The following is a 27,310-nucleotide window of genomic DNA, read 5'->3' as shown; positions in this document are numbered from 1 at the left end:
TTAAATATAAGTAATTTTGTTTTTTGATAATTTTTAATATTGAAATAAGCAATATGTAGCTAACAAGTTGCATGCAAGTTTTAAATATAGCTGCCTTATATTGATAATAAAACTTGTGTAAAAAAAAAAAAATTCAAGTTGAGATCTACAACCCAAAGTTTTCTTGACTTAATGTAAAAATATTTAGAAAAAACATTACGATAAAAGATATAAAAATTTTATTTTAAACTATAAAAGTACTCAAAAGTTAAAAACTCTGTTCTTACAAAATTTTAAAAATTTTTAATAATTTGCTAAAAACTTTTTTAACAACTGCTGATAATAAAAGAAAAGGTAAGATAAAGTAAAATAGTTTTTTTTTTTTTGTAAAATTCTTAATTACACAACAAAAGACAATTCTCATAGTTAAACTTATATCAACCTGTATCTAAACTAAAAATTTTCATGCATTTATTTTAAATGAAAAAGTCATTTATTATTAAATTCATATGTAGAAAGTTTGTTAAGGACATAGGGGGTCTATCATTTTTTTATAAGAAAAATTAGCAATAGAAATTATATAAAAGCATTACTTATATACTACAAGATACTTTTCAAAGTGAAAAATAAATTATTAGCATTGAAATATCAGTACTGTGGAAAAGTTTTCACAAATAAAGAAAGTTCAGCAATGAATATTACAATAAGCACCAATGGCTTTGCGCATGTAAACAGTCCATGGCCCTATACTGTTTTCCGTGTATTCTGTTTGGAGGTGAAGATGATTGGACAAAAATTGGTTTTAGAAACTTGTCCAAAATTGCTGCAGATCTCTAACTGATGCCAAATCTTCCAAAAATTTGGACAACGTTGTGTCTTTCAATTTCCTAGGTAAAAGTTGCATCCAAATTTATCTAAGTAAAAGTTACCAGGATAGTATTGAAAAACATAATGAAGAAGTGAGAAAAAACAGAAAAGTACTGAATATTTTAATTGACAGTGTACTTTTTTGTGGCCAACAAGAAATTGCGTTAAGAGGCCACAATGAAACTGAAAATTCCTTAAATCCTGGTGGCTTTAGGTCTTTGCTTAGATATTTCAGCAAACTAGATAAATACCTTGAAAGTCATTTAGAAAAAAGCAAAGCATTTTTAGGAGTGTCTGCCACATTCCGAAATGAGATTCTAGAATGTGCTTTGAAAGTCTATAGAAAAGAAGTTGTCTCACAAGTAGAACAAGTACGTTTTATAGCAGTCATTGCAGACGAGACAACTGATATAAGTGTCCAAAAACAGCTTTCAATCGTTGTTAGATACACACACCAAGGAAACGTTGTGGAAAGATTTTGGGGTTTTTTAAGACCTAAAAGAGCTAATGCTGATGGTATTTCTGAAGTAATTTTGACTGAGCTAGCCAATATTTTACAAGGAAATAAAAAGAAAATAATTGCCCAGACGTATGATGGTGCATCAGTGATGAAGGGACGAATTGGAGGAGTTCATGTCAAGGTGAAAGAAGCCCAACGCACATTATGTACATTGTGCTGCTCACCAAGTAAATTTGGTTTTATCAAGAGCTGGCAGTTGCAACAATGAAGCAAGGATGAACTTGATCAAATTCAAAACTTTTTATCCAAATCGCCAGAGAGAAAACAAGCCATTGAAGTCTCTGTTCCTTCTGGCTCCAGAACACGATGGAATTATAGCTCAAGAACAGTATGCAAAGTTGCCATGAACTTAGATGAATTACTCAATGGATTTAAATCAATTGTTAATTCTTCAGATTGCTACGGTTTGCCAACAATTTCTGCTGCTTCAAACTGCATCAAAACTTTAGAAGACAATAAATTTCTTTTTTGGCTTAATGTGTTTGCTGCATTAATGCCTGAAGTAGAAATTTTATACAAGGTAATGCAGAGCACCAGTTTGACAGTTAAAAAGGCAGAGGACCATATTCGCAATTTTAAAAATTCAGTTGCTAGAATTCGGAACTCAACTATAACAGATCATGAGTTTGTAAACCTCTCCGCTGCTGCAAAAGAGGTTTGCGACAGTATAAATCTAAATGTTGCAGAAAGTTTCAAGTTTTCTGGCCACTTGCGCATTGCAATTTAACGAAAAAAAGTTCAATGCGTACATATCTACATTTCCATCAAATTTGGTTGAAGAAGTGAAAACATACTATCTAGAAGTAGAGTCTATAATATTAGTTAATGAGTTAGATACTTTTTATAACAGAAAAGAAATGCACAAGTGCGGTCTTGTTAGAATTTTAGCTGACTTGGAAGAAAATAACTTGGATAAATCTTTCACTGAAATCACAAAGCTGTTGAACTTACTGATAGCAATACCAATGTGTTCAACAGAGGCAGAAAGATCATTTTCAGCTCTTAAAAGAATTAGACTTACCTAAGAAACACTATGGGCCAGACAAGACTTTATTCTTTAAGTATATTATCAATTGGTCGAGATTTAGTTAGTGAATGTGATGGTTTTAATTCGAAGGTAATAGAAATGTTTGTTAAGAAAAAAGAAAGAAGGATGCATTTTACTTATAAAGGTAAAAAATAATTTTCTGATTATCATTAACAGAGAATACTTAATTAAGCTTATTTTGTTTTGTGTTTTTAACTATTAATTTTTTTAGTTTGCAAATAGTAAACTACTAAAAATATTTTACTTTATTTTTAATTCTCTGTACTGAATGCTACTTTTGACTAAACTTTATATTTTATTTCTTTTTAAACACATTATGTGTTTTTAGTTAGTATTTCATTAATTAGATGTTAATGTTTATAGGTTATTTTACAAACTTTAGTTTTGTTAGTCAACAAATTGTGAACTATTACACAGATTTTGCTTTGTTTGTTAATTTTGTATGATAAAAATAATTCCGACTTAACTTCAATTATGTTTTTAGTAAAAGTTAGTTGTTTTAGGTAATTATTTTTTGATCCTAGATATAATTTTTTAAAGGTTATTTTACAACTTTTAGTTGTTTAGTTTGCAAACATAAACCTTTTAAACAAATTTTGCTTTATTTGTTTATTATCTATATTGAAAGCTAATAATGACTAAGTTGTGCTTTTTAGTTTTTATAACTATATTAAAGTTTTATATGTTTCAAAACGTAGATAACTTTTGTTTAATTTTTTAGTGTGTAAAACTATTTTAAGAAAAAAGTCATTTTTTTTTGCTGCTGTGATATCTATAACTTTTTAAAGACCCTTGTGTTTAAATTGTAAAAGTTTTTAAAGAAAATTCCTTCTAGTGTGGTTTTTCAATTTTAATGTTATTTTTTACTGGTGAAAATAAAGTAACTAACTCAAAAGAGACAAAGTTACTGTTTAAAGCAATTTGTTTTTAATTGCTTTAAAAGTTACTTTACTTTTTGAGTTAATTTTATAATCTACAAAATGTTTATTAATGATCTTTTTTGATTCTTAATTTTATTTTTCTAAACATAATTCCTTTTTTTTTGTTTATAAGAGCATTGATGCTTAAATAGTTAAATACGTAGTTTTTAAATGTTTTTAAAGTTGTATTGTAAGAAGTTATTTAAACATGTAAAATAGTTAATTTATAAATCCCAAAAAAAAACTTCTTTTGCTCTTATAATTAAATTATGATAACATATACAAACTTTTTATCAATGTATGATATATTGTAAATTTATGTACTGTATTATGATAAAAATTTTTAGCAACATGGTAATCTATTTCCTTCATTACATACTTTTAAACAAATTTCTCGTATATTGAAATTAAATATAAAATATCTGCTTTTAAGTATATCAAGTTTTTCATATTCATATTAAGAAGCATTTAAGCTAATATCTTAAAGACTTTTAGCTTAAATTTCCCTATTTCTTTCTAATTCCTTGAGTTTTATTTTAATGTTTCAATTTAGGGGATTTTTTTAACTTGACAACTCAATCTGCAGCACCCCCTAACAAAAATACCATGAGACACCACTGTTACCCTTCCTATTACCATAATAAACAGTTTGCTTTTTTCAGTCATTCTAATTAACACTACTTAATTACTCCTAAAGGGCAATAACGCCCACATTGGAAAAGTTCAGTCTAAGTTGAGAAATCTCAGGCTAAATTTGAAATTATTTTAAGTCAATACTCTGTTGGATTAAGTTTAAATATAAAGATGTTAACTTATTAGTCTAAAGTATTTAAATTTTCATAACTATTTGTTTAGTACAGGTTGCCTGAAAAAACTTAAATTTTTAATAATTTTTGCATTTAACCTATGGAAATTTTAACAGGTCAGGGTTGCCACTTTACCTGGATAACCCTTGAAAAACCTGGAATTTCACAATTTAGGCTTCAGAAAACAATAATCAACAGGGTTCGTGCGCGTCAGGCTAAATCAGGCTAAGTCAGGCTAAATCAGTTTTTTGAAAAAAATTGAAAAACGTCAGGCTAAATCAGTTTTTTATTTAAAAATTTGAGAATCTCAGTTTTTCTCGATTCAAATGCTTCAAAATTTATGATTAAAAAAAATTCAGAAATATTTTTAAGATCAAATTAAGATGTGAATTTATTTTTAAATATTGATTTACTTATTAAAGACGAATTCAGTCAGTATTTGTAAAGTAAATGCTAAAAACCTTTTGTTGAATCTCTAAAAATTTTTAAGAATCTTCATTATTTTGTTTTGAGTAGATTATATACGTCATAATTATGAAAATTCATAAAAAAAAATACAGTTTAAACATTACAGTTTAGTTCAATAACTTAGCTTTTTGTTTGAATTTTAATACTCGTGTAAGCGTTTTATTTTAAATTTTAATAATACAAGACAATGCACGTCGTTTAATTATAAATATTCTGTTTTTTTTTTAGCGCTTAATTAAATTGAACAATTGTGTTTAGTAATATATATGGAATCTTCACACTAATAAAAGATTAGATATAACACTTATTTCAAAACTTATTACTGAATTTGTTATGTTAAGGGCATAGGGAGGATTTATCACCTTTTTCTTATTGGTCTTATTTTGTTTGGTCTTATTTTATTGAGTTGTAACTAAGATATGAAATGCTTTTTGCAGATTTTTAAAGATGAAAATTTTTTGAGATAAAGCTAGTTGGAGTCGGAGACTAAAATAGTACTAATAAAGACCCCCGAATATCTAAAATGACTTTTAAAGGGGATTTCCCTTACTTTGAAAAAATGTCAGGCTAAATTGGTCCTAGTCAGGCTAAATGAAAAAAATTTTCGCGCACGAACCCTGAATCAATTATTTTTTTTCTTTAAAATTCAGTATGATTTCAATAAAAAGATGGATTTTTTATTTTAACATTTAAATTTACTTAGAATTGTAAAACTTCAATACATATCGAAATTCATCTTTATGAAACTGGTAGAAAAAATAAACTTTCTTTTATTTCTGTTTGATACATGTCAAAACATGTTTCCACATTTTTTTTGGCTTGATGTACAGAAATTTTAATTTAAAGTTTTTTACTTAAGAATTTTTAGAAGAACTTATTATAACAACATCCAGAAAACAAAAGTTCTAAGATCTTAAATATTTATTTTACTATATTTTAAAAATTATTTCTTTTTTAATAACTAACACTGAAAAAAATTGTCGTGTTTCCATAATCTACACATTTGATTTAAACCTAACCACAAGTTAATTATTTATTGATTACAAAACTAAAAATCTAAAAGTTTGTTTAAATTAAGTAAAAACAAGTTATGATTTTTGGTGTTTCTTACATTATACTTTATTAATTAAATTATGAGAAGTTACTTAAAAAATTATAAAAATAATTTTAATTGAAAATTCCTGTTCACAAATTATTTAAGTATGATATCTACAAATATATCAAAAATACTAATAACCAAAATTAAATACAGTTTTTAAGTAACAATCAGATAACTATTTTTTATGAAAATTTTATTAATTTTTTTACTAGAATATTCAATTACAGAAAAACTTGGACATCTGAGCTCACTGATGACGCAATTATGACGTAATCATTTCGTTATGACGTCATAAAAAGGTTTCTTTAGTTTGTAGTTGCTAGGTTATTTATTTCGGGAACGGGTCTAAATTGCGCGAAGACAAAATTGCACGAGGTTACTAAATTGCACATGGGGACTAAATTGCACGAGAACAAAATTGCACGAGTCTACAAAATTGCTCGAAGATACATTTGCACGAAGACTAGTTTGCACGCGAGCACAAAATTGCACGAGGTGACAAAATTGCACGGAAGCTTAATTTTGCACGACAGACAGTTTTGCACGGAGGGTCAATTTTGCACAAAAAAATACTAACTTAAAATAACTAAATAAAAAATATAGTAAAACCTTTATATTTAAAAAAAAAGAAAAATAGGCATGTATTAGTGTGATTAACTTTAATTCAATTAGGTTTATATTAATTATATTTATATATATCTTTAAATTTATTTAGTTATTTAAAAGTTAAAAACAAAATTGTTGTGTTTAAAACCTAATATAAAATAAATAAAACTTATTAAATATAAAACTAGAATTTTATTTTAATAAAAATAACCGCTATCAAAAATAAAGATGTTTTGATGTAAACTTAAATTAAATTAAAATTATACTAAACTTCAATATGAAATAAAACAAGATTAAAAAAATAATACTTACATGGGTAGGTGTTAAAATTGCACGAGAGGACAAAATTGCACGAAGATATTTTTGCACAGAAAAAACGAGCATGCAACATAGTGAGACAATTAGATAAATTTAGAAAGGAGAAAATCCGTCTGATGAAATTTTATTGTGCATTGTACAGAAAGTTCTGTTATGGCTTTGTACTTTCATAAATTATACTTAATTTTTTTTTTGTTTTATATAAAAGTTTAAACACAATTAAATATTTTTTTTTCTATTTGTTTAAACTTTATCTTAGTTGCATCACTATTTGCACGCGTATAACTCTTATTAGCTCTTAATATTCTCCTGCTCTGTTTTATCTCTTTATCTAACCCAGACTTGCGAAAAAGCACTGTAGAAGCTATACTCTTCTTATTTTTTTAGAAGAAAAAGGAGATACAAGCTTTTGACTAAAATGAAACACAAAATAATACAACAGCTACAATTAGTTAATTTCTATTTTTAACGAAATTTTTTTTTATTAATATAAACAAAACTTATTTTGGTAATTATATTTTAATAAAGGTTAGAGTCTTATTTTATAATCTTTTTTGAAACTCCGTAGATCTGTTCTTAGATTTATTTGAGAGCAATAAAACGCCGTTAGTCGGAATAAAGTTTTAACACAAAAACATCTGTGGTAATTTTTTTTTATTAATTTTTTAAATTACTTATTTTGAGTTTTTAACTATTATTCTTTTTTTTTAAACTTATTTAATTATTTATTTAACTTATTTTATTATTTTTTGTAAATTTCATTAATTTTTACTTTGGACTTTATTTAATGTGTTTATTAATTAACTTATTAATATCTTTTTTTTATAAATCTTATTTATTTTGTAATATTTTAAAAACTTACTTTTTATTTTTAATTTTTCATTCTTACTTTTTTTTATTATTTGTATTAATATTTTTAACATTAAGTTTATAGTTTTTTTATTTAAAAGTATTTTTTTTTACTTAAAAATAATTTTATTATTATTATTTTTTTTAATTTAGTATTTTTTATTTTTATTTTATTATTTGTCTTGTTATTTTTATATTATAATTTTTATTGATTTGTTATTTTTTACTTAAAAATTTTTATTTAGTTTTTTAAATTTTTTTATTTTTTATTGATTTTTTATTGATTTTTTATTAAGTTTTGTATTCTGATTTTTTTATTTTTTTTAAATATTATGTAAAAATTTTTCGTGCAACTTTGTCCCCTCGTGCAATTCTGACCCGTCCCTGGGAAGGAAACAAAACCCGTGCAAAATTGACCCTGCGTGCAAAATTGTCTTTAGTGCAAAAATGACCCTTCGTGCATAAGTGTCTGCGGGCAAAAATATACCCTCGTGCAAAAGTGTCTTCGTGCAAAAGTGAACCCTCGTGTAATTTTGTCTACGTGCAATTTTATCTTCGTGCAATTTTGTGCTCTCGTGCAAATTTGTCTTCGTGCAAAAGTATCTTCGTGCGAATTTGTGTTTTCGTGCAATTTTGTCCCCTCGTGCAATTTTGTACGCTCGCGCAATTTAGACAGCTACCCATTTATTTCACCTCAAAAACAGTTTTTTGTTGAGAAAGAAATGTTTTTTTTTACACTGTATTCTAATTTTATTCAACTTTTCAGCACAGCTGATTTTTTATTTAATAAAATTATAATTAATTTCGGTACTTCAAAGTAAATTAATATCATATATAAAAAATTCACATGTTACGGGCAAAATATTTTAGTTTATAATCTGCCGAATATGTTATGGTGAACTTTTATTTTTTTATTTTGTTTCGTTATTTCGTCTCAATTATGTCAATTTATTTTTGTTTTATTTTTTTTCAATGCGCTGAAATTTTTTCTGACTTTTTTCTGATTAGAATAAAAAATCCTGACTCTTTTAAAAGTTACACAAGTCTTTGATACCTGATTTAAAAAATATTGAATTTTAAATCTAAAACAAATTAGTATAAAGTTATTTACCATTAATAATAATTTGATAGTCTCAGTGATTTTTTTGATTTTTGTTACTTTATTTATAAATTTGATGTAACAAATATACCATGTTTTCTTATAAAAATAAAAATTATTTCGTCAAACGTTCTTTTGTTAGATTATTAATTACATAGCATACAATTTAATAATATAGTGTTTATTCAGCTTTCAAAAAGTGAGAATACTTTGATTTGTTGTAATACAAAAAGAAATCACTTTGAGTAGTAAATAAAAAACAAATAAAATTGACATCTTATATTATAAGAGGCAAATAACTTGGATTTAAAAAAATACTTTTGTCTGTTGTAATATAAGCATATAAAAAATTAGATAACACTAAAACTAACAAAATATTATTTTTTTAACTTTAAAGAAATATAAATATTTTGAATTACTATGTAAAACAATAGAATAATTTATAAAATTAACATCTTAAATTATAAGAGGCAAACAACTTTGATAAGAAAATATTACTGTTTATTTTTGTAAGAGAAAACTTGAAGCATTTGAAAAAAGAAGTTATTAATAAAATTTTTTTGATTTAATTTCATTTAACGTAGTCTTTGATGTTTTGTAAAATTATAAAATCATGTTTAATAAATGCTTTTATTTGAAAAATGAAAAGTTCGGATCAAACAAAGTTAATATTCACAAATAAAGTATTGTGAGTAATCAATAATGTTCCCAATGGTATTTTTGTTTGAGTCATTGTAGAAGTACCACAACAAAAAATCATAACCATCTCTGCTATAAGGATAGTCAGGAAACCATCCCTCTAAACTAACCTAGACTCCGTCGCTGCTCCTCCTCCAGATGTTGGTGCTTGTTTCATCTCTTCTGATTCCTGTGTGATATTCATTATACGTCAATCCAATTTCTTTGGCGATTGCACTAAAATTTTTAATTAATTAATTGAAATAAGTTAATATAATTACACTTATTATTAAGCGGCATTTATAATTCTTCAGAAATTTGTCGGAAAATTTTTGATTTGGTTAATGACATAAAATTTGCTATGTAGAGTAATAAAGTCACTATATAATAGTGAATTTAAACGTTTGCTAAAAATGTTTATTCATATTAATATCAAAATTTGCTTCCTAACTTTACCTATATTATAAAAACTAATATATTTTGTTTAAATAAACCGTAATTGAAATTTAAAAAATTATTTATATCAAAAGCAGTAAAAATTTTAATAGCGCCTACAACATTTACTTTTTTATAAAAATTAATATAATATTGTTTATATACCGTATTTAAAATTTTCAAAAATGTTTGTTAACAAATGCAGTTAAAACGATTTTACTAATTGTTTTAGTAATTGTATTTATTTAAAAAAATATATTCTAATAACAGTAACTTAATATTTTATACAATATTTACTTGTTTTACGCGATGTATATATAAATAATAAGTACAATATGCTGTTGCTACATTTAAAATTCATAGTTACTAGGGATAATTTATTTACAGTTTTATATTCAAATAATTCAGATTCAAGCTGCACTAAGTTCAAATAATTATATTATTACCGCGCGGTAGTTATTATACGTCAATCTATTTTTTTTGGCAATTTCATTAAAAATTTTAATTAGTTAATTGAAATAAACTAATATAATTACACTTATTATTTTGTGTTATAATATAACTAAATTGGCTGAAATTGTTTACTCATACTCTGTTTGGTTTTCTAACCGTACTAAAAAAGTTAATGCGAGATTTTTTTTATTAGACTGGATGAAAAAGTTAATAACTAATTTAAAAAAAATTAAACTACTTAATTATTTCATGTTATGAAAGTTTTCAAATTATATTGATTTTTTTTACAATCCTAAGCGTCTACCAAGACTTTAAATGTGAACATAATTGAATTAATATAAATTTTAAACAACTAACTTTCTTCCACGTCGAGTCAACAATCTTGGGTCGTGTTGTATGAGGTCTCCAGACCTCTGTTGACAATAACTTCTCGCTGCCTCCCATTCCATTTCTTGTTTGACAACTTCGAATTTTTCTGTTGGTTATTTTTTTTTTAAATAATTTTTCATATATGTATTTACTCTGTAGATTATTTAGTTTTTAAATAGCATTTCATTTGTTTTTTTAATTATTTTTTAATTAAAAAGTTTGCTTGTAACGATCGTTATCGAAAATAAAATTACATCAATAAAACTTCACAACATTTTAAATTTTCGTTTGATACTTAACTTTAATTCTAATTAAATGTTAGATATATTTTAGTATGTATTTTAAAAAATTTAAAACTCCATTACACAGTAATAATCTCCTTTAATAAAATTAAGTAGTATATCTGATTAAAAATATTTTTTTAGTTTTAATAAATTTTACTGGTAGTCATTTCTTACAAAACATTTAAAAAGACGTAATTAACAATTTTCTATTTCACTAAACAACCACCGTCTGCTTCAAGTAAATATTTTTCTCTACGGTTTATTTATTTACTCTTGTTGTAAATACTTATTTGTATTAACCGTTTTACATAAATGTAATGTTTTTTAACTTATACTCAAATATTAAGTTCTCGTATGGTTACTTTTAAGTTTAAAGATTAAAAATATATAAACAAAAGTCTAAACAAAGTTTTAGGCTAGTTCATTGTATAGGTGTTTTAGCTGGATGGAGATAGTGTTTAACTTTGACAAATTTTGAAACATTTAAAAAGTTAACTAACTCAAAGTCTGTTGATTTGTTGCTGTTGTAGAAATCTCAGATGCTAGCGCGGTTGTAGTTGTAGCTGCTTCTGTATAGAGATGTGTTAAAGTTTGAACATCACATCGAGCTTTTAACTCTGAAAAAATAAAATCTTAATTCTCAGCAGTACAGTGTGCTTATCAAAAAGCAATTTTTGAGCTTTTAACTGAAAAAAAAAAGTGTTGACAAATATCAGAAAACACCATGTGCAAAATTTCAGATGATTTAAAGAACTTTTAATAGTGGCAGAATCGATTTTCTGAAAGTACTTAAAATTGTAGAAAAATGACCTTTTTACTGTAAATTATAGCAGAAATATAATTATAATTAAACTATGTAAAAATTACATCCAATATGTATACTAACACCATAAAAGGCTATTTTTAAGCTATATTTAGTTTATAAATCATTGTTTAAACTAAATTGCTTAATGTAAAAGCTATTGGTTTTATAAAATGTACAATATTTAGGGTTTAACTTCACATTAGGTAGTTTCCGCTGTTATGACTTCATAATTGTACAAAAAAATCTTGGGTCTAAGCTTTACGAAAAACCCTTAAACACTGATCTGCCTTTAAAAAGATAAAACATTTTAATAAATTGATTTTTCTTATACATTTAACTGAAATTTACAGTATCAACTTTTCTTTTGGCACAATAAAAAATTCTTTAAACCAATTTTTGCGCACGGTATTTTTGTGATATTTGCTAACTGTAAAATATTTCGAGTCAAAAAACCAAAGGGCTTTTTTTTTTATATAATCACCCTATTGCACAACCACGTTTTTAAAATAAAATAAAAAGTTTGTGTTTAATCTTTTTTTTTTTAATAATAAAATAAAAAGATTTTTAAAAAAGTAAAAAATTTGTATATACCTTCAAATTTTTTGTAAAGTAAAGTTTGTTTTTACCTTTTTTTTTTGTTAAATGAAAAGTTTGTATATACCTTCAAATTTTTTTAATAAAAAAATTGTATTTACCTTCAATGGTTTTCTCCTGCTCGTTAAATATCTCCTGCATGACCTATCATAAAAATTATAATTAAATTTCATCAAATAAAATTTTAAATAAATAAAAAAACCTTTTTTGTTTCCTCGGTGACAGAAAAAGTACCAACTTGAAAGAGGGCACCCGTTGTGAAGATAATCACAATTGATATAAAATGTGTAATCAAAAGAACTTTGAAATATTAATTCATTTACTAGCAAAAAAATATATTATTGAAAGATTTTTTTTAAATTTACATTTTCAATATAATTTTGCTCAATATTTGCAACTATTTAATATATTGTTTCATAAGTTTAAACAAAAAACATAGTATTTTATACCGTTTTCGCTTTATATTAGTTTTCGTTTGTTTTCTTTTAATACAAAATTTGCACAGAACAAAAAGTTATTTGGTTAATTGAATACAAAAAGTTCAATGATGATTTCTTTAATATTTTGGTCATATAACATTATATGAAGCGTATTTTAAATCTCATGCTTTCTCATGTAGAACTTTTAAAAATAGTTTTTTATAAAAACTTTTGATAATATTAAAACTAGTTGCTTAATATTTAAGAGGTCTAAGTTTATTAAAGTTAAGCCTAACTATTTGTAACATACTTTTATAACTGTAGCTTGAAATTAAGTTATTTTGTTTTTATGGTCGAAAAATTTAAGCCCTTTTCGTTTGGTGAAATAGCTAATATTATAAGTTTTTGTAAAAAATTTTTTAAATCTAAACGCTTACTTAAAGCTTTTGTAATAATTTAATTGAAAGTAATATTGTTTTTGTTACTACTGCATCAACTAAGTTAATCTAAAACGAAGTACTAGTAACAAAATTTATGTTGGCTTAATCTTCTACTGAACAAATAAAGTTAAACAATACATAAAGTTAAACTAAAACAGATTGTGTTTTAAGCCATTAATAAACCATAGATGGGTGATTCATAGCATACACGTACACGGAACTTAAACGCGTCATAAATACGTACACGGAACTTAAACGCGTCATAAATACGAGAATTAAACACGGAACTTAAACGTGTTTAAAACACGGGACTTAGACGTGTTTAAAACACGGACTTAAACGTGTTTTAAACACGGAAGAGTTTTAAAATATTATCTAATAGCTTTAAAATTATCAAAATTATTCGCTCAGTAAAAACACATAAATTCATTTATTTTTAAATTGTAAAACTAAAAAAGATAGGATAAAGATGTCTAAAACTAAACTTTGCTTTAAATTAAAGTCAATAAGCTTCAAATTTTTTAAAATCTGAAATTAAATACGAGCAAATCAAACAAAAAAAAAATCTCACTAACTTGTTTACACTTAAAATATATTTTGTTTTTTAGAGTAAACAAACTGTATAAAAAAGCTCTTTTTCTGTTTGTAAAGGAGGTAGTTATTTTTTTTCAAAACAGTATCCGATGCATTACAATCTAAAAACAAAAGTTATTTTTAAACACGTTGTCATATGAAAAAATATTTTATCGCAAGTAAAATCTATTATAATTTTATTTACTATTTCATCATGATAAACATGAATTTAATCTGAAAGTCACAGCTGCTAGTATTTGTAAAATTTACTATTTAACTTTGTGTAGTGAATATATACTTATTTTATGCAAAAGTTATTTTATAAGCCTCAAAATTTCAGGCTAATGTTAAAAATACAATTTTAATAATTATTTGATTAACGTAGTTTATTTACTTACTTGTTTATTTATTTTAAGTTAGTGAAAACTAAAATGTTTAAATGCTAAAATCAAAAGAAATTTTTAATGTTTACGCATTCATATTAAACGTAATAACAGTTGGTAAGTTTAAGAATCGGACTTGTGAATTTATAGTTTTTAAGCAAGCTCAACTTGTAGTTATCTGTATAAGTTTATGTTAATAACAGACAAATACAAATTTAGAAGCTTTTTATAGCATTTTTTTGTAAATCCTTACCCACATTTTTAATTGCAATTAAAAATAGTAATCAAGTTAAAACTCAAATTTAGTTATAAAACTAGCAAGAAATCTTTATAACGTTAACTTCTCTTTTTCAATTATTTTGAAACACTAAACTTAATAAGATAATAAGTTCATTTTTAATCATTTGTGTAGAATTTTTTGTAAAAAAAAAACTTTGAAAAAAAATATCATAACAATAATGTTGACATAGTTTAAATTATTTATTTACATAAGTATCTCATGACTTTAGAATTACTTAAAATTTCGTAAAAATGATTTAAGAAGAGATTGTTTAGTAGTAGTTTAAGAAATTTCTAAATTTATCGTATAAGTTGTTAGTAAAATAAAAGTTTAAATTTAATTAAAATAAAATTCACAGAACAAAAATGTTTGATATAAAAACTAAAGACTTTTATTTATCGCTTTAAAGCTTTAATCTGTCTTAAGTCAAACGTTATTATAAAAGTCTTACAATTAAAGCTTTTTTCATGACCGACGAAACAGAAAAAAATTATTATATGTTTTAGGTTAGATTTTGACTACTATGTTCTGTATTTTTTACGTTCATAAAATATCATGAATAACATAGTGACGTAAGCAGTTAAACCAGCAAATGCCACATATACTTTAAAGTAAATAAAAAATAACTTATTATTATAACAACTACTTTTAAACATTGTAAAAGTTTTAATCCATTTCAAAAATGGTTAATATAATACAACTAGTAAAACGTTTAAAAATATTTTTTAGCTCTATAGAAAGTTAAAAGCAATGAGAGAAAAGTAATTAATAAAAAAATTATAAGGTATTCTAATGTTGTAAATTGAATATAATAAAAAAAAAACGATTAAATGTACCTAAGTTATTATAATTTTTTTATGAACACTGAAATACAATTGTTTTCAAAACTAAAGAAAACTTGCTTCTTTGATTTCGTCGCATTCTTATACGTTGTTGATTTTTGTATTAATAAATAAATACTCGAACTTCGTGTACTTTTAATTATTGCCTGTTAAATGTTAAGTTACCAACTTTTTGTTTTCTTTTTGATCACGATCTAATTTATTGCACATCGAATACATTTAAAATTCGAAACAATCAATTTTTTTTAATTCTGATCTATAAATTAAATAGTTAATTTTTAGATTAGTTGTTTACAAAAAATATCTATTTTTTTTTACCTACTAGAAACAAAAAAAAAAATAGCATTTTAGTTCTGTAAGATAACTGTAAGCTAGTCTACCGGATTATATCTTAGTTAAAGAACGACGTTTATTTGTTTATTTTATTTCTATTAAACGTTTAATTGTCCTGTAAGTTTATAAACTGTTCTTTTTAATTCATAAAAACAAAAAGCAACAAAAAAAATTTAAGATCCTTTATCACTAGTGTCTTTGATTTGTTTTCTGATAAATTAAGTTAAGTTTCGTCTGGCTACTTATAGAAAAATTATTTTAATAGTTAAAAGACGTAATTACAAACTAGATAAAAAATAACTATAACATACTCCAGTAGATTCCTATATAGGTATAGCATAGGTAAAAGTCGAGTATATAACATCAAAAATATATAGAAATTCTTATCTAGGCTACTTGTTTTTTTTAATGCAGGTAAATTGCTAAGCAGGTAAATATTTATAAGTCGAAAATTAATAAAAAAAAAGTATAAAGTTTTTAATTTGGTTTATTGTTAAACATTTAAATTTTTTCAAACTGTTTAAAACTAATTCATTTTTTTTAAAGAAATTAGAAACTTAACTTTTTAAAATAGTGTTTTATTTATAAGAATTAACTGTGTATAACTGACGTAACTAAAAAGAAATACTTAAAGTTAAATAAAAATTTATTAGAGTTTTTGTTTTATAAATAAGCAAATTTGCAATATTAACTCTTTAATAAAATAATATTTTTGTTTCAATTAATCTTTATTAGGTCCACAAATGATACTATTGTTAACATGACAACATAAAAACTTAAATAGAGTCGTTCAAATTTTTAACTAAATACATGAGCAGGATTTTAAAAGCTTCTGCAAAATGTTTTAAAAGTCTTAAGCTTAAATACAGTGGTGAGATTAATTTTTTTACAAACTGTAAGAAATTTGAAGAAAACATTAGTAATTTAGTGATAAAAAATTCGCAAAAATGAAAAACTTCGATATCTTTTATTTTTTGTACATATAAATGAAGACTAAAAGTAAACTGTATTTTTAAAAATGAAATTGCGAAAAAAATACATTACATTACTTTCTAGGCAAACTTACTTGTTACTTTAACACAAATAAATAATTGCAGCATAAACTAACATGCTATCAATAAATTTAAATAAAACTCTTGATTTTGTTTTTTTTCACATTTGAGGGTTTTTATAAAACTGAAATTTAAAATACTTTAAAAAATCAGGAAATAGCATGTTAATTTTATTAAGAGTTTACAATATTTTGCTGCTTTTTTGATTTTTTATTTTTTAGTATTTAAGCTTTCTGTCGCATTTACGACTAAAGAAATTTTAAGTATCTTAATGACGTCATCAGTTAATATCGCAAACGTTAACTTACATAAAATGTATATAACAAAATTAGTTTACTAGATAGCTATTTTGTACGGCATTGTAGTAGTACTAATTTTTAAAAACCACTTAAAAAGTGGTTGTAAGTCATCAATTTGAAAGTATTTAAGTATGTATAACTGTTTATAAACCTTACTTTTTTTTTTTTTTTAATTTTTTTTAATGCTATATAAAAAAACATATTGTTAAAATTGTTTAATTTATATTATACAAAATATTTATCCTTTATTCTGTTTGGACTATAACATTAATTGCAAATTAAATAAATTATCAGTATGTATAAAATAAACCATTCTAAATGCGTTATAATTTTATTGCGAGCAAAAAACAATTTTATATAAAAATGTAGCGATTTAATCAATAGAACTAACTGTAACACAAACAAGCAAGCTCTTTTATAGATCTAAATGCAAACTTTATATATTTTAAACTTCAATAAAATATTTAATGCTTATATAATTTTAGAAGTTAACAGATAATTTTTAATTAGTAAGCTATGAAAATAGAAATTAATCTTAAATAAAAATTCATTAAAACAGGTACATTTAGTATATTTTTTATATATTTTTTTTTATTTTTCTGTCGCATTTTAAATTTCAGTAAATTTTAGTAACCTCGTGACGTCATCAAATAATTTTATTTGATTATGGGGATTTTATGTATTTAATAAATCTGAAACCTTTTAAACCTTAGCAAAGTATCTGATATTTAAATATAATTTAAGAATGTAAAACATTATTTTTATTTTAAATAACTTAGTTAGTCTACTAGCTTTAGTCACAAAGTTTTTAGCTGTTAAGCAACGAATCAAAAACGATTGTTTTATTAATACCCTCAGTTTAAAAACTTTTATAGCTAGTTGGCTCGTAAAATCATTATAAAATGTATGGTAAAAAAATAACAAATTTTAAATAAATACCTACTAAAAGCTTTCAAAATCTTGACATTACCATACCATACTATTTACTTTTTAATTTAAATCAATATACGGTAAATTTTTTGTAAAGTTTTATAACTGGATGTTCCATATCTATTTTACAATAAATAGTTCTTAACTATATTCTAGTTTTCATAACTTCGTTTCAGTATCATTTTTATTTAGTTTAATTAACCTTAAATAGAGCTAGAAGAGTCCATCGTTTTTAAATTTTTTTTTACACTCAAAAGGCTTATATGATACTTCATAATTTAAAGAATATTTAAGAATATTAAATGTTAAATTGTAGCTTAAACTTACTTATTTAACAAAATACTGCTTTGACGTTTTTTAATTATATTTTTAGGCTCACCAAGATAAATATTAATATTATAAACAATATTTTTAAACAACAGCTTTAGTTTGATGGTCGTTTGTCAATAATTATTTGCTATTTAAAAAAAAAAACAAATAAATATGTTTGTAAACATTACTTTTATGGCATAGAAATTATAATTTTATAATGGCGTTCAAAAAAAAAGTCTCAAAAGCCAACTCAGCAAATTTAATTAGCTTTTTTGTGCTAATGATTAGCAGATTTCTCAAGCCAACCGTTATTAATACATATAAATGAAAATTTCAACTTTAAAAAAATATTACATTAAAAGTTGTCCTTTTTGTAATTATTGTAAAATATTTTTTAGGTAGAAAAACAAGTTATAGCTTTAGAATAAATGCTAGTCATAAAAAAATGTATAAACTTTTAAAATTAGTAAATACACACTTAGATTTTATTTTTTGGTCATTTAATACTTACTCAAAACATTTTAGTGAAGTTATTCCACAAATACTCTGCAATAGTACTGAACAAAATGAAAATTTATTGATAAAAACGCAAAAAAAATTTCTAATGGCTTACTGACGTCATTTGTTCATAATCGTAAATGCTAAACATTTCATATTTTTTTATAAAAGAATATGTTTAGTAAGTTCGTTATTAATAAATTGTTGTTCGGTTCGAACGCCGCAAGTAACTTTAAAAGCACAAGAAAGGTGGTATAACATTTTTTCACTTACTTCAAATAAACATAAAGCTGCTTAAATTTACATGGATGTAATTCTTAAACATTTTAAAAATATAATTCTTTTAGTTTACAATAGCATGCTTTTTATGTATAAATTAGTTTTATAGAATTTTTTTTTATTTTAAACATTAAGTAGAAACTTATTGTTTTACTTATTTTAAACTAAGGGTATTAATAAAACAATCGTTTTTGATTCGTTGCTTAACAGCTAAAAACTTTGTGACTAAAACTAGTAGACTAACTAAGTTATTTAAAATAAAAATAATGTTTTACATTCTTAAATTATATTTAAATATCAGATACTTTGCAAAGGTTTAAAAGGTTTCAGATTTATTAAATACATAAAATCCCCATAATCAAATGAAATTATTTGATGACGTCACAAGGTTGCTAAAGTTTACTGAAATTTAAAATGCGACAGAAAAGTAAAAAAAAAATATATAAAAAATATACTATTTGTACTTGTTTTAATGAATTTTTATTTAAGTTTAATTTCTATTTTCATAGCTTACTAATTAAAAATCATCTGTTAACTTCTGAAATTAAATAAGCATTAAATATTTTATTGAAGTTTAAAATATATAAAGTTTGCATTTAGATCTATAAAAGAGCTTGCTTGTTTGTGTTACAGTTAGTTCTATTGATTAAATCGCTACATTTTTATATAAAATTGTTTTTTGCTCGCAATAAAATTATAACGCATTTAGAATGGTTTATTTTATACATACTAATAATTTATTTAATTTGCAATTAATGTTATAGTCCAAACAGAATAAAGGATAAATATTTTGTATAATATAAATTAAACAATTTTAACAATATGTTTTTTTATATAGCATTAAAAAAAATTAAAAAAAAAAAAAAATTAAGGTTTATAAACAGTTATACATACTTAAATACTTTCAAATTGATGACTTACAACCACTTTTTAAGTGGTTTTTAAAAATTAGTACTACTACAATGCCGTACAAAATAGCTATCTAGTAAACTAATTTTATTATATACATTTTATGTAAGTTAACGTTTGCGATATTAACTGATGACGTCATTAAGATACTTAAAATTTCTTTAGTCGTAAATGCGACAGAAAGCTTAAATACTAAAAAAAAAAAAATCAAAAAAGCAGCAAAATATTGTAAACTCTTAATAAAATTAACATGCTATTTCCTGATTTTTTAAAGTATTTTAAATTTCAGTTTTATAAAAACCCTCAAATGTGAAAAAAAACAAAATCAAGAGTTTTATTTAAATTTATTGATAGCATGTTAGTTTATGCTGCAATTATTTATTTGTGTTAAAGTAACAAGTAAGTTTGCCTAGAAAGTAATGTAATGTATTTTTTTCGCAATTTCATTTTTAAAAATACAGTTTACTTTTAGTCTTCATTTATATGTACAAAAAATAAAAGATATCGAAGTTTTTCATTTTTGCGAATTTTGTATCACTAAATTACTAATGTTTTCTTCAAATTTCTTACAGTTTGTAAAACAAATAATCTCACCACTGTATTTAAGTTTAAGACTTTTAAAACATTTTGCAGAGGCTTTTAAAAACCTGCTCTATATTTAGTTTAAAAATTTGAACGACTCTATTTAAGTTTTTTTGTTGTCATGTTAACAATAGTATCATTTGTGGACCTAATGAAGATTAATTGAAACAAAAATATTATTTTATTAAAGAGTTAAAATTGCAAATTTGCTTATTTATAAAACAAAAACTCTAATAAATTTTTATTTAACTTTAAGTATTTCTTTTTAGTTACGTCAGTTATACACAGTTAATTCTTATAAATAAAACACTATTTTTAAAAGTTAAGTTTCTAATTTTTAATAAAAAAAACGAATTAGTTTTAAACAGTTTGAAAAAATTTAAATGTTTAACAATAAACCAAATTAAAAACTTTATACTTTTTTTTATTAATTTTCGACTTATAAATAATTACCTGCTTAGTAATTTACCTGCATTTAAAAAAAAAACAAGTAGCCTAGATAAGAATTTCTATATATTTTTGATGTTATATACTCGACTTTTACCTATGCTATACCTATATAGGAATCTACTGGAGTATGTTATAGTTATTTTTTATCTAGTTTGTAATTACGTCTTTTAACTATTAAAATAATTTTTCTATAAGTAGCCAGACGAAACTTAACTTAGTTTATCAGAAAACAAATCAAAGACACTAGTGATAAAGGATCTTAAATTTTATTTTGTTGCTTTTTGTTTTTATGAATTAAAAAGAACAGTTTATAAACTTACAGGACAATTAAACGTTTAATAGAAATAAAATAAACAAATAAACGTCGTTCTTTAACTAAGATATAATCCGGTAGACTAGCTTACAGTTATCTTACAGAACTAAAATGCTATTTTTTTTTTGTTTCTAGTAGGTAAAAAAAACATAGATATTTTTCGTAAACAACTAATCTAAAAATTAACTATTAAATTTATAGATCAGAATTCAAAAAAAATTAATTGTTTCGAATTTTAAATGTATTCGATGTGCAATAAATTAGATCGTGATCAAAAAGAAAACAAAAAGTTGGTAACTTAACATTTAACAGGCAATAATTAGAAGTACACGAATTCGAGTATTTATTTATTAATACAAAAATCAACAATGTATAAGAATGCGACGAAATAAAAGAAGCAAGTTTTCTTTAGTTTTGAAAACAATTGTATTTCCGTGTTCATAAAAAAATTTATAATAACCTAGGTACATTTAATCGATTTTTTATATTATATTCAGTTTACAACATTAGAATACCTTATAATTTTTTTATTAATTACTTTCTTTCATTGCTTTTAACTTTCTATAGAGCTAAAAAATATTTTTGAACGTTTTACTAGTTGTATTATATTAACCATTTCTGAAATGGATTCAAAATTTTACAATGTTTAAAAGTAGTTGTTATAATAATAAGTTTAATAGTAGTTGTTACAATCTAGTTTTAATAAATTTTTACTGGTAATCATTTTTACAAAAGATTTAAAAAGACGTAATTAACAATTTTCTATTTCACTAAACAACCACCGTCTGCTTCAAGTAAATAATTTTTCTTGACAGTCTATTTAGTTTAGTCGTGTTGTAAATACTTATTTGTATTGGCCGTTTTACATAAATGTAATGTTTTTTAACTTATACTCAAATATTAAGTTCTCGTAAGGATACTTTTAAGTTTGTTGATTAAAAATAAATAAACAAAAGTCTAAATAAAGTTTTAGACTAGTTCATTTTATAGGTGTTTTGGCTGGATAGAGATAGTGTTTAACTTTGACAAATTTTGAAACATTTAAAAAGTTAACTAACTCGAAGTCTCTTCAGTCGTTGCTATTGTAGAAATCTCAGATGTTTGCGCGGTTGTAGCTGCTGTAGAAATCTCAGATGTTTGCGCGGTTGTAGCTATTGTAGAAATCTCAGATGTTTGCGCGGTTGTAGGAATCTCAGATGTTAGCGCTGTTGTAGAAATCTCAGATGTTTGCGCGGTTGTAGAAATCTCAGATGTTTGCGCGGTTGTAGTTGTAGCTACTTCTGTGTAGAGATGTGTTGAAGTTTGAACATCACATCGCGTCTTTAATTCTAAAATAATAAATTCTCAATGCACCGCAGTACAGTAAAGTGCTTATAAAAAGCAATTTTTGAGCTTTCAACCGCAAAAAAAATACTGTTGACAAAACAAAAAAAACACAAAATTAAAAAAAAAACTTTAACTTTTCTCAATTTATACTATGTTTGAGGACATTTTGAAAAGCTTAAAAGTATAAAAAAATTGTATATACATTTACTATATATTGTAACTATTTCAAATAATTCTACAAAACAATATTATTTTAGTAACACAATATATATATTAAAGTTTTTACTGTGTAGCTTTTCCTTCGCGTAAAAATATATCTAAGTTTAATACAATTAAAAGCTTTAAATTATTTCTTTATGCTCTGCTTATGTTGTTTTTAAGCTATATTGAATTTAAAATCATTGAGTTAACTTAAATAGTTTAATGTAAAAGTTATTGACTGTATTAAATGTATAATATTCAGCATTTAACTTTACATTATGTAAATTCCGCTCTTATGACTTCATAATTGTAAAAAAATTCTTGGGGCTTCAGCTTTACAAAAAACCCTTAAACATAGATCTGCCTACAAAAAATAAAATTTAAAGTACTTTTTTCTATACATTGAATTAACTTTTTTATTATGTTAATTTGTTTTAAAAAAATCGATTTTGGTACAACAAAAATATTTTTTAAAACATATAAAACATTTGCACACGATATCATTGTGAAATTTGCTAAATGTAAGCATGTTGTTAAATAAAAACTTTAAAATTTTGCTCACCTTTAATATTTTGTATACTAAATAAAGTATACATATTTTTAACATTTTTTGTTAAGTACAAACTTTGTTTTTACTTTTTTTTTATGTTAAGTAAAAATTTTGTATTTACCTTCAATTGTTTTCTCCTGCTCGTTGATTTTCTCCTGCATGACCTTCATGACCTTTTGTAAAATAATTAATTAAAATTTATTTAAAAAAATTAATAAATAAAAAACCTTATTTGTTTCCTCGGTGATTGAAAAAGTACCTACTCCAAAGAGAACACCCAATGTAAAAATAATCAATACTGATGAAGAGTTTAAAATAAAAAGAGTTCTTATATATTTATCCATTTTCTAACAAATAAATAAATAAAAGATATATTTTACTTTTCATTTCGAACCTAAAATTGCTTAATATTTGCAAATATTTTATGTATTGTTTCATAAATTTTAACAAAAAATACAGTATTTTATACCAATTTTGTTTTTTGTTATTTTTCGGTTTTTTTCTTTTAATACAAAATTTACACACAACAGAAATTTATTGATTGATTGAATGCGAAAAGTTCATTGATGATTTATTCATTATTTTCATTATATAACATTATTTTAAGCGTATCTTAAATATCATGCTTTTTTATGTAAATATTTTAATAGTACAGTAACCTCTCGCTTATTTACGCACAATGTGTCCACAGAAAAAGTGCGTAATGATACGAGAGATCGTAAATATACGAGAGGTACCTAAATACTTACTACAATGGCTGTTTTCTGATATTGCTTTTAATTAAAAGCAGACTTTCAAGACAAGACAGGGACTTTCCGACTTTTAACAATTTGTTTACTTTATCTATTAATAAAAAAACAAAAAATAAAATTATACGTATATTAAAAAACTGATTTAAATTAATGTAAAATATTAATTGTAGAAAATCTTTGTATATTTTATCTTTATTTGTATGTGACTTATTTGATAATTAACATTTATATACTTTTCTACTTAGCAAATACAATTTTTAACTAAGCATTTGATTACAATTAAGAAATGGTGTGGTGTCTATTTTAAAATATGTTTCTATAGTCTTTTACAAAAATATGCATTTGGTGCTGTAATAGATTTGTAAGCTTTATATTGTTTAAGTTCTATATTAATTACGTATCACTGCTACTTTTTGCTAGGAAAGTTCATCAGGTTTCTTTTTTAGACGTTTATTCATATATAGGGCAAGAGTGCTGTATTATTTATTTGTATTTTAAGCTCTCATTTATTCATAATACTTTCATTATCACAGTCATATTTTTTCATAATATCATTTAATCTCTTATTGTTAACAAAATTTCCTATATACTGAGGTATAAATAAATGTTTATTAATTATTCAAGAAACATAAGTTTACTAAGTTTAAAAATATGGAGAGGTGAGTCATCATTTAAAAACAAATTTCAAATAAAAAAGTACAATAAACTTAGTTTGTGCAATTAAAAAAAAAATTAAAAAAATTATTTACTTTTTTTTAATTCTAAAATGCGTAACTAAACGAGAGTGCTAACGTCACGAGTGCGTAAAGATGCGAGAGGTTACTGTAAGTGTTTATTATTACTTTTTGTAATATTAAAACTAGTTGTTTAATAGTTATTGAGAGGTTGTATTTGTAACATACTCTTGTAACTGTAGCTTGAAATTAAATTATTATATTTTTATAAATCAAAAACTTGAGCATTTTTGGTTTAGTGAAAAAGCTAATATTAGAAGTTTTTGTATAAAAATTTTTGTAGATATTAACCCTTACTTAAAGCTGTTGTTTGAAAAAAAGAAGTTTAAATTGAAAAAAAAAAACAAGTTTTTGTTAGTACTGCATCAACTAAGCTAATTTGAACGTAGTAACAAAATTTATGTTGGTTTAATCTGCTGCCAAACAAATAAAAGTTAAACTATACTTATTGTGTTTTAGACTTTAAACTTTTAGATTTGTATAAACTGTAAGTTCATGGTTAACACGTATTCGGAAATTAAACGCATCATTAATACGAGGCTTGAACACGATTTAACACGTAAGAAATTAATAATAAAACCTTATAAATTAAATTCCATGAAAATAAATTTGCTCTTAAAAACATACAATTTAATGAATTCATAAATTGTAAGTCTAAAAAAAAGATAGGATAACGACATAAACAAATAAAATATTATAAGTTTATAACCTTCAAACTTTATGTTTTAAAGTCTGTAATTAAATATACGGTTAAAATAGAACTAAATAAGTAACAAATACTTTTTACGAATTCAAATAGTTACTAAGTTTAACTGGTGAACAGATTATCAAACTGCAATTCTGTTATGGATTACTATCTAAATTTATTGCAAAAGTTAATGAAAATTAGTTATTTACATGAATTATAGACTGTATTAAATTACTTTTTATGTATAATTCTACTTTTATAATTTTAATAAAAGCGGTTTGTACATATTATTATTATTATTAAAGTTTATTGTCAAATGAAGGACCTAGGCATTAAAACCCAAGCAACTTAAACTGAAAGACACTAACATAAAAAGAAAAAAAAAAACAAATTACAATGACTAAATAAACATAAAACTTATACAAGGCACAAACTGAATAAACTAAAACTTCCACAACCAAAATATTCAACAATTCCAAAGTCACTAATCTCCAATTGTACATTCTAAAGCAACAAATCCCTGAAACAAGCATATCCTGTCAAAATGCTTCAGAACCTAGCTCGAAACTCTAGGAACTATCTTGAAGACCACTTTTCATCAAACACGAACTTTCAAATCAGCATTTATTTTCAACTTTAGACAGAATTCTTCATCTTGCAGAACATTGAAACAACTATTTGCCATTCGTCATATTTTCAAAGTTTCACCACGGCAAACCCAGTCAAAAATCACTTCAAACATGTGGTAGCAACAATTCACAAATCTAGCTTAGGAATCTACTGAGTATCCAACAATTTCAATTTCTAAAGCCCAAAGCACATTGACTATAGACCGTCGAAAAAATCAAAATTGAAAAGTACTTAAGATCTATAAAGGAAAGGTGTAGCTTACAGATTAAACTACCAATAAACTACATACCAAATTAATGGTTAAAGAGATGAACAAAACTAATTACTTAAAAACTTTACTGGTAAATATTTTATTTAAATCAAATTTTTTTAAGTTTATTCGAAAATGTTAAAGATTTTTGTTCGATACTAGATCATTTGGAAGTTCGTTCCACATTTTTACCGAACGATAGAAAAAAGATTTTTGCCAACCAACGTTGTTGAAATGATATTTGCATGTATATTTTCTATTATTACCTCTGAGTGAATAATTATTTTTATAAGGTTTAAAGAAAGTTTGAGAATCAATAGTAGTTTCATTGTTAATCAGTTTAAAAAAAGTAGTATGATCAAATTCAAGGCTTCAGTACTCTAAAGTTTTTATATTAAGCTTTGTTAGTCGGTCTATGTAAGACGTATATGAAATGTTGCACCGATTAAAGATTGATCTTGTAAATTTTCTTTGAATATGTTTCGTATATCAAACAATTTTATTCACTTCTCAGAAAATAAAAAAAAATAATATTTTTATATCATATATGAAACAAATGTAAAAACTATGTTTTGTTTAACTACATAAATACATACATGATGATAAAAGTGTAGTATAAATTGTGAATACAATATAATGGTTAATAAAACTAATTCACCAAACTAAAATTAAGACAGATAAAGTTTGAATTTTTTTAATTAATATAAATAATGTAAAATTTATTATACTTTGTTTGCAAATCATATCTTGTTATACAATATAAAACTGAAGTTAGGTATTTAGTGCAGTAAACATGTTTGTAAAATGATAAATTATACAAAACCGTTTAAATAATGTGGGTGTCGAATAACGAGTTAATTTTTTTTTTTGTTTATTGATTACATTCGGTAATGTAATATGATGCTTTTAGGTTACATACGATACACATACTAATATGCTCTTATTTACACAGATCCAACACTACTCCATTTAACTGAATATTTAATATTATTTTCGTTTAGGTTTCATAAATACCTTGCTATTACTGTACAATACTAAATTTTTTTTTTACCAACATCAGGAAAGGAAGCTTTGTTCTCATAGTAACT

General features: G+C 23.8%; 1 protein-coding gene across 1 annotated transcript; it reads left to right on the top strand.

The window, feature by feature from the left end:
* Positions 1-692: 692 nt before the first annotated feature.
* On the top strand, positions 693-2,391 carry LOC145832660 (zinc finger MYM-type protein 1-like). Its single transcript, XM_082939962.1, has 4 exons — positions 693-706; positions 809-1,533; positions 1,624-2,062; positions 2,217-2,391. Exons 1-4 carry the CDS (start codon positions 693-695, stop codon positions 2,389-2,391), a joined length of 1,353 nt encoding a protein of 450 aa, XP_082796088.1.
* The last annotated feature ends 24,919 nt before the right edge of the window (positions 2,392-27,310 follow it).

This window comes from Thalia democratica, chromosome 3, assembly GCF_965202585.1.
Source record: "Thalia democratica chromosome 3, ktThaDemo2.hap1.1, whole genome shotgun sequence".
NCBI lineage: Eukaryota > Metazoa > Chordata > Thaliacea > Salpida > Salpidae > Thalia > Thalia democratica.
Note: the sequence above shows the minus strand (reverse complement) of the source record. Positions and strands in the feature narration are given on the sequence as shown.